This window comes from Mytilus californianus, unplaced genomic scaffold, assembly GCF_021869535.1.
Source record: "Mytilus californianus isolate M0D057914Y unplaced genomic scaffold, xbMytCali1.0.p SCAF_9, whole genome shotgun sequence".
Lineage (NCBI taxonomy): Eukaryota > Metazoa > Mollusca > Bivalvia > Mytilida > Mytilidae > Mytilus > Mytilus californianus.
Window position 1 is genome coordinate 62,720,496 of NW_026262745.1, and position 9,986 is coordinate 62,730,481.

A 9,986-nucleotide genomic window follows, 5' to 3' on the forward strand; every position below is an offset into this window, starting at 1 on the left:
GATATACAGTAACAAATGACAATCACTGGATTACAGGCCCCTGACTTGGGACAGGCACATACAGAATGTTGCGGGGTTAAATATGTTTGAAAGCACCAACCCTCCTCCTAACCTAGGACAATGATGTAACTTAAGGTAGTTTACTGTCACGTTTACGGTTTAGGGTCACGTCATCTGCACACTTGTTGCAGATTTTGCAAAATTACGGCTTTGATTACTCAAATATCCGATATGGTGTATTATATCCATCTTGAATGGAAGTGGTTGCTGTTCATGATGTATTGGCCCTAGTATGCCTTCATACCACTTTTATTAAATGATTCTTATTCTTCCATTATAGAATTAAAAAAAAACTGTCCTTGAAACAGGTTCAGAAAAAATTATGTTCGAACATGTCTTTTCTATAAGTCACGATGCATGCATTTTTTTGGGTCAATATTCATGAGATTTCTTAAGGGTGTAACACAAACATCAATCAATTAATAAGTCAATTTCGATTTCCCGTCCAAGTGAATTTTTGCTTAGGTAGTTCATTTTATTTAGAAAATATTAATAAAATACAATTCCCGATCCATAGGACTTTGTTACGAATGTATACGACTGCGTCAAGATAATGCAAACAATTAATGAACCAGGGTTTAAGGTGTTGACTCTGTATAGCATTTTATCTACTTTACAGTTTTATTTTTTTTGTCTTTGTATAGTATTATGTTCCATTTGATCGTATGCCTCTTGTCGCGGTTCGGTATATGTGCATCCAGCTTTCAGATTTTTGACTTTTAGCGCTCTTTATGTGGGTTGGTCCAGAGATGCGATAAGGACACATTGGGATTTTTATTGCGAAGTTTCATTTTGTATACCCTTGTACTTATATTTTAATTTTTATGAATTTTATCGGGTTAGTGTATATGTCTATATGAGAGGAGACCCCTACGGAGCCCCTTAAGTGCCAAGTAAATAGAAATATTTTCGTTCGCCGAACATTTAGATGGTGCGCACTAGTTTGAAAAGTCGTGCACACGGCATCTAAAAACTGGTGCGCATAACTTTCAAAATCTGGTGCGCATAACTTTCAAAATCTGGTGCGCTCGACTTTGAAACTGGTGCACACGAGTTTGAGAGATCCCTCAACAAGTAGTTAGGTCAAAGGTCACCAATTTGAAAGTTGTGCGCGCCACTTTAAAAGTCATGCAAACCAGTTTGAAAGTCATGCACACAAGTTTGAAAGTCATGCACACAAGTTTAAAAGTCATGCGAACAAGTTTGAAAGTCGTGTGCGCCAGTTCTTGAAAGTCTTGCACACCATCTTTGAAAGTCGTGCGCGCCAGTTTGAAAGTCGTGCGCACAATTTTGATAGTCATGCGCAACAGTTTAAAAGTCATGCGCTCCAGTTTCAAAGTCATGCGCACCAGATCTTGAAGGTCGTGAACACCATTTTTGACAGTCGTGAGCACGTGTTTGAAAGTTATGCGCGCCAGTTTCAAAGTCATGCACACAAGTTCGAACGTCGTGCGCACGAGTTTTCAACTTGGTGCGTGCAAAATTTAATATCTAGCAAACGAACATATTTATATTTACATGACACTTAAGGGGCTCGATCAGTTATGCTATACTATACTGGCTGTATCAACTACATAATCTTTTTTTGGCTGGCGTATTTGTTTGATTCAATTGTAAGTGTGTTTGTTCGGTGTGAGCCAAGGCTCCGTGTTAAAGGCCGTACTTTGACCTATAATGCTTTACTTTTACAAATTGTGACTTAGATGGAGAGTTGTCTCATTGGCACTCATATCACATCTTCTGGTATCTATTGAACGTTAAATTAAGCTGTGTTGTATGCCTTTGATGTGTGCTACTGGATGCAAGATATGACCACGTAAACCTATTAATTCTGTTAGTGTTGCTCCCCACATTTGACAATATTACGGAACATTAAACAGCTGTCATACAAGTGGGCGTATAAGCAAGCAAGAAACCAAGATTTAACCCACCATTTGCTTAGGAAAATGCCTATGCCAAGTCAGTAATATGACAGTTGTTTTTCTGCTTTTTTGTTTTAAACAATGTTTTCCCCAATTTTTACAAAAATCAGCAAGGATCTTTGTTGTACAGATACATGTATGACTATGCATAAAAATTAATGGGCATCAGATGAGACAATCTTAACTTTACAAACAAAATAAAACTTATGCAGGACAGACAGACATCCTTCTATTGTTATAAGAAAACTAGTCGGTGTGGTATTATCAAAAAATCAAATCAAATGGCATTGAACCATTATAGCCCTATTCACAAACAAAAGTGAAACGGAATAAGTCATTTAAATCCAATCTGTTGATATACCGATTACAAGCATAAATAATCACTTGTTTAAAGAAATATTCGAGCGTTTTCGTGGATATTTTGCAATAACGTATAAGCGGCAACAGATCTTTCACTATCATCCAAATGCGGTACCCGATCTTTCACGATCAGTAATATCAATTTTTTTACAAATATTACCGTTTTTGCAAAGTTTCTGAATAAACTAAATCAAAATAACTTTAAGAACTATTTCAAACAGTAATATTGAACGATATTTCTATGAGAAAAGTATTTTATGCATTAAAAATTTGAAGAAAAAAATCGTGTTTGTTTACATTTTCATTTCTCTGAAATTTTGAAAAGCAATCTGCCTTTAATTTGTAGTTTTGTAAAAACGGTGTATATTTAGGTCTTGATTTTTCTCGGATTCTAATCAGAATGTTGAACCATTTTGACAGACGGTCTTGTTTTTCCGCAATATTTTTCATAATACTTGATTAAATAAGATTATTTACTGACGGAGGATGTGTCTTCTCGGTAATATTTCATTCACGATCCTATCGCAATGCTTGACCACCGTTAGCTATTCTTTCACGATCATTCCTCTCGATAAAACGAATGACACCCGTGCTTAAACTCCGCAAATCATCTTCCGATATCATCGGCAACCATACGTTGATTACATTTTTGTATACAATGGTTCAAGAAATGGTTAAATTGCCAAAGAATTAGAAAAGTGTTTAAATATGTTGTTTCACTATTTATCATACTTAACTAAATGTTGAAGTTTTCGATAAAGGTAATTATACCACTTCGCCCTATTTGCAATGACATATTTTCCCTCCCGATATCAAAATATCAAAATTTCAACTGTCTCGAACTTAGTTTGAAATCCTCATGTATATTCATTTTACTTTATTTTTTATTCCCCCTCCCCGTATATAGGATTATAAACACCCTGTCTGTCTGTCTGTACTCTCCGTATACCTTGTCGGCACAACTCCTTAAATTTCTATACGGCTTGACGGATATTGATACAAAGTAGCGTAGTTGTAAAGCACTACCTGGTGATGTGTAGAAGGGAATATAACAACATATTGAAGGGGAAATAATCAAATCTATTTACTTCAAAATACTTTTACGTCATGCATTGCGGGAATGGTGTATCTCTTTGTTAGTTCACTCGCAGTTCTATGTTTGTTCACAGGTACAAGTGACAGCTTGCCCAGCAGTACACCTTTATGTGAGTGTGGCAGCTCATGCAGCAGTAGAGCTTATTCTATAGGTAAGTTTTTAGGGGTAAAGGTTGAATTAGACCAATCAAAACACTTTTTAGGGGTAAAGATTGAATTAGACCAATCAAAACACTTTTTAGGGGTAGATATTGAATTAGACCAATCAAAACACTTTTTAGGGGTACAGATTGAATTAGACCAATCAAAACACTATTGTCACTAGCTTGCTAGCTATATTTTAAGCTACATCCCAGACTTCATGTTTTCCCTACCAAACAAAGTGAAATTATGTGAACATAAATCAGATCCTATCCATACTCACGTCAAGCTATTTATTAAAATACTGTATGTTCAAAATTTTAAAAGTTACAAACAGATGCATACATGTATGTGTATAACCATGCTTAATGAATAAAAAAAACTGTTCTATTAAAATATACATACTGCGGAAACAGTACATGGCGTTTGAATCGAACTGTTCTACATACAATTAAAATTGACAAAGAATGGTTACTTCAATTCAAATATTGCCTGAATTGGTTCCCTTGCATAATACATACCGATGTAGTTCACAATGCTAAATAAAAGCAATATTTACCCCTCGGTGAACAGAAACGCTTTGTTAAGATCAGCTGGTTCAGATGCAATGCTCTTTAGAAACTTGACAGATCCATTCATAACTAAATAAATTTGAAAAAAAACAGGAAACATGAAGATGTATATCCACACATATTAAGCTTTCGAAACAGAAAAAAAGAGGGAGTAATTTCTCCTCAAAGATAAAAATAGATTGTTTTTTTAACTCAACAAACCGTTTTTTAACTATGGTATGTACTCCCCATACAACTGTTCAACTATGCATGTTAAAAAACAACGATAAAAGGTTCAAATATTTTTAAATATTGACAATGTGTTTCGATGAAAAAACAATTCGACATCTTCCGCGTGGTTGATACATAATTATGCGTGTTATGCTTTGTCGGCACAGGCTACATATTTTACTATGGAATGAAAATGACAGCCTCATGCGCTTCTCTGGATATGACTCTAATACAGGATTTTCAAATCTGCCTCGGTTATCTCGTTGAGGCGTCCAGGCGTTTTGGTCTCAAAACTTTACCCAGTACTCGGTCCACAAAATTTGTCGAAACACCGAACCCAGTATAATAATAATTATTGTGATTTGTTGATTTCTGAGTCTGAGAACGATAATTGTACTTTATAATTTAAAGCCTGTAAGGCCCGGTCTCGAGGTTGGTTGTCATGCATGGGGTCAATCACAGTCCGAGTAAAACCAAAGAACTAAAATTTGTGTTTACTCTCTCTGCAAAAAGCAGGGTGGGGTGGGTGGTGAAAAAAACATATAAAACATAAAAAAAAAAATAAATGATAGACGACTGTAATTAACTTTTCAAGATCCCCTTCCTCGTGAAAAGAAAACCAACCACACTTTCCGATCTACTCATACGCCACTGGAGAGATTTGAGTTTGCAATAATATATAATAAAACACGGATAGAATATATTAAGAAGATAGTTTAATGGTTGGTTTGAATACATATTATATGTTCGCTTGATGTGAAAATTTAAAATATGAATGAAGGTGATATAAAATAAACGTCAATGAGACAGCAACTTAATTACACAAAAGAAAAGATGCCTAGCGGTCAATATACAGTCCTATACCACGTTGAAGTGGTTACACTATGTGTTGAACTCTAAATCTGCTTTCTTATATAACAGGTTTCAACAAAACTTGGACAATTGTCTTTGTGGCCATAGGACTTGTGTTTAACAGTCATAATCGATAGCTATGAACATAAAAAACAGGTACGTATTGATACACTCTATAGCATTCCCTTGATAAAATAGTTTACGCATATAATGTTGATATAATACGTGCATTCTACATTACAAAGCATCGATAGAGACTTTTTTCCAATTTTTTAAAATTGTTAGAAAGAGAAATAGCACCAGTACAGGACAAACTGTATCCCTGCCAATGGAAAGCATGTGAAATACGCATATTGTATTGCCGGGTCTGACAATACCTTTATCTTCGTAAGAATCTTACATATTAATTACTTTTATGGTCAAAATGGGATTGTAAGAAAAGAGGATTTTATTTGCAATTAAAATTCATTAATCTAACGTACTTTAAAATATTCTCTTTCTATAAGGTAATCTGCATAGACAGGGATACAGTTTGTCCTGCCTTGATGTTGTTCTACTTTGCCAAAAAACTAAATTTGGAAACAAAATGGGTAATGCTCTTCAACTTCGTACTTTATTTTTAAAATTGAGAATGGAAATGGGGAATGAGTCAAAGAGACAACAACCCGACCAAAGAGCAGAAAACAGCCGAAGGCCACCAATGGGTCTTCAACACAGCAAGAAAATCCCGCACCCGGAGGCGGGCTTCAGCTGACCCCTAAACAAAAATGTGTACTAGTTCAATTAAAATGGACGTCACACTAAACTCCAAAAAATATAAATGAACTTAAATTAAAAAACATACAAGACTAACAAAGGCCAGAGGCTCCTGACTTGGGACAGGTGCAAAAATGCGGCGGGGTTAAACATGTTTTGTGAGATCTCAAACCTCACCTATACCTCTAGTCAATGTAGAATAAACAAACACACAGCAATTAATTGCCTTTTAATATTTTTTTATTCGTGTGTCACTGATAAATCTTTTATAGACGGAACGCGCGTCCGGCGTTTTAAAAATAATAAGACCAGGGCTGATATGCATAAAACTACTTAAGTTAAGATTAGTTCCGAACAGACGGATTTTTTTACATGTCCTACGATAAATTAGTACTACGATTGGATATTTTAACTTGAGTGGTTTTATGCATATCAGCCCAGTAACTATAAAACAAATTAACTATTGACAGTTACAGTAATAATCATAATTCCAACTTGGCGATAAAGGTTCAGCAATAAGCAGTTCAAATGTCTTGATATATGATGTTTCATAAAATATGCAGTTTAGAAAGACAATATGCTGTTCCGTTGTTTTTCGATTGGCACGTTTTTCATGACAATGTTGTCCTGTGTACAAGTATCCCCTTTTATTTTTCTTAGTTATATTCAATATTGCATATGCAATGAAATGATATGCAAACTATGTGGTAAATGTATTTTTGTGTTCTTTTGTGTATAACTTGGTTGGGTATGGTTTAAAGGAGCGATCCTTACAGCTGAATTGTGCTAAAGGTTACTTTTTTTAGGGGGGGGGGGTCCAAAATTAGGTAAATACGAGGCAAAGCCCACTCAGGTAAAGTTAATGCAGTAATAATGTTAAACAAGTTAAATGTACTTTTTTCATATACACAATTATTTATAATTATGTTTTCATTATTTTCATTTCAGACTACAAATGGTGCCAATCTTTAGACAAGTAGGATACAGTTTATTGCTGAAAAGATTTCCGGAAAGCTTTCTATTAAACGTTCTTGCCAATTATGCAGTTTACATTCAAAATGAAAATGTAACTAAACGTTTTCTACAAAAATAGTTAGAGCGGATCACTAAAAATACATGTACAAACAGTTTAAATATATCAACGAAAATTAATTGTGCAATTATGCAATTAAAGATCAAGGAGGATGAACTATAATTATCATTAACGCGTTTGCAGTTAGCTTCTATTATTCATCATTGTTTTAGAGGATTTCCACATGGAATCAAACACCTTTCCAAAGACTTCCAATATACGTTTTATTTTTATATCTCTCTCGTCTTTCAAGCACTTACGGACAAAACAAACACTCCAGTCATAAGTGTTCAATGAATGGGGAAGTGTTTAACCCCTTAGTCAATGATAACATTGCAATATTATTTTTAAAAGTGAAAATTTGAATAGTATATTTTATATCAGTTCATCTGTACTGAGATTTTTATTGCATTGTATAAGACACTATTTTTGCAAAATTACACATTAAGTTATACTAACTTACTTTTAATCTTTCGATTAATTCGTTATAGAAGATTAAGATGTTCACAAGGATTTTCTAAATACGTGTGCCATATGCCTACCAAAACTTATGAATGAAATCTGGATTGGTTGTAATGATGCATTTTTTATTATTTCCTTACGCGGAAGCATCAGATGCGCCACTTTAATGCACTTATGTTTACACTTCATATTTTAAGCACAGCTAAGTCTGTCTAATATGGAGACCAGTTTGTGACGAATACAGAAAAAAAAATTGTGCGCGCAAAATAATATAATGTGCGCAAAAAATATTATAATATGCGCACAAAATATTAAACTGTGCCCACAACATATTAAAAAGTGCGCGCAAAATATTATAATGTGCGCACAAAATATTATATTGCGCCACAAAATATTTATGTTGTGCGCACAAAATATTTATATAGTGCTGTAAAGGTTCCCAACGGGGCTCCGTAGTCTAATTCATTTGTGGGAACATCACAGTTATATATACTACATGTAGTATAAATATCATTAGTTTATTCTTTTGTTACGAATAATAATCATTTTTGTTGGACGTGCATAAACATTTAGTTCAAAATCTAGTTTGATTTTTGTTGAAAAAAGAGTACAAGTTTATATGAGCCAATTTTTTATTTTGGATAAGAACGCCCACTTTGTGTGCTTCGCGCCATATTAGGCTACTATGTAAATTATTTGCTGATTTATATCGAAAGCTATGAACAATAACAATGTTGTTAATTTCAAGCGAAATAATAACAAAAGTGGCTCGAACTTTTAATTTGTTTCAAAGTCTAACTCGAACCTGATCTTTAACTAAATTGAGTTTCATTGACGTTTGTCAAATCTATTTTGATCACCAGGGGATGGGGGAGGGGTCTCTTCCTATATAAAGGTATACACAGACGTGCCACTGGTATGGGTCACTTTTTGGAATGTCAAATATATCAATGGGGTGCATTTTCACGAAGGTAATATACCAATGGGTAGAAATTTATATGTCAATGGGTCATAAATTTTAAGGTGTCTGTAAAACCTGTGTTCTGATCTATTTACCTAATAATATGAAAGATCCTGTGTGGTTAACGTCTGAATAAGATGTCGTGATAGCTGGGGAATATATTAAAATGGGTTTTGATGTGCCTATGACATATATAAATGGGTAGGGATTTTCTCAAAAATCAATATATGAATAGGGGGTGTTTTTAAATCCCAGCCTGACGTCTATACCTATATTTGTACGTTAAGATGATGTCAACTTTTGTCTATATGTTTTATTGTATAATAATTTATTGATACAAAGAATTATATTGTTAACATTTAAATTGTGACGTAACAGATTATGGAATTAGATTTGCTTGCTACCTTGATGCAATGTTACGCAGCGGACTATTTTCATATTACCGACTTTTGACTCCGGATTATAGAATTTTTCAACAGGTTATCTTTTCTGTGGTTGGACATCCTGGTACTCGGTCCAGTAGGAGCAACCAAAAAAAGTAAAATCAAACATATAATTGCTGTTATTTGAGGGGTAAGTTTACTGTTTTCCGATGATTTTGTCGTGTAAAGAAAATGTAAAGCAGTTAATTTCCCCATAAAATTGTACCGATTGAAAACTTGGTTTTACTTCTTTACTTTGCTCTTACTTGACTTGGTACCAGGATGTCCTACCACAGAAAAGGTAACCTGTCGAAAAATTATATATAACGGAGTCAAAAGTCGGTAATATGAAAATAGTAACGTTTTAGTGCAAAAGGGACAGCGTAAAACACACAAACGGCGAATAAGAGAAACAGAAAATCCTGCATCACGTTCGTCCGTGAAAATGTTTTTCAAATTAGCAAACAGTGGACCATTTATCTGTAGAATTAGAACGCCTGTTTAGCAATCTTCTCAAAACCTGTATATTGTTAAATCCCTTTGCACAGTACTATCGTTTTAAAATATTAAAGGCAAAAGTGTTATTATTACATCACCGAAACAGTGGCCAGTTTATCTGCTACTTGATCTGTCAAAACAAGCATGGCGTAGTGTATCGACGACACCGAGGCTGTATGTGGTGCATACATCAATGCCTGAGGTTGTCAATGTTGTCTTACTAATAAATGAAGACTGCTTGATTTTTTAATTTCCTTCATTGTAAATATACCTTCCATTGTGTTCAATTTCCGCCTCTTTTTATCATGCAATAATAGTTATGTATAATCATTTTTATTTTATTTTTAAATAAATAAATAAATATGGAAAAGAAACATTGTTATTGAGATTGAAGGATGAAAGCACACCGAAAAGGTAAGATGATATTTGCGGGAAAATAATATGTCCTGGCGAAAATCACTTGAGGATGCACGTCAGGACAAGGAATTGTTTCAGATGTTCGGACTCCTTGGGTTTTGTCCTACCATACAGGATAAAATATTTTGCCCCATATCACCCTCTTTTCTTTTCATATAAGACTTCAATAGCTCATAAAAGGTCCTT

At 34.3% G+C, this 9,986-nt stretch overlaps 1 protein-coding gene across 1 annotated transcript in view; it reads left to right on the forward strand.

The window, feature by feature from the left end:
* The window catches only part of LOC127714528 (uncharacterized), a 62,122-nt gene extending 52,365 nt beyond the window's left edge, over window positions 1-9,757 (forward strand). Inside the window, exons 5-7 of the mRNA XM_052220615.1 lie at window positions 3,512-3,589; window positions 5,282-5,368; window positions 6,917-9,757. Of these exons, the coding sequence (XP_052076575.1) occupies window positions 3,512-3,589; window positions 5,282-5,349 (146 nt within the window). The 3' untranslated portion in view covers window positions 5,350-5,368; window positions 6,917-9,757. The remainder of the gene's footprint in view (window positions 1-3,511; window positions 3,590-5,281; window positions 5,369-6,916) is intronic.
* Window positions 9,758-9,986: the final 229 nt, after the last annotated feature.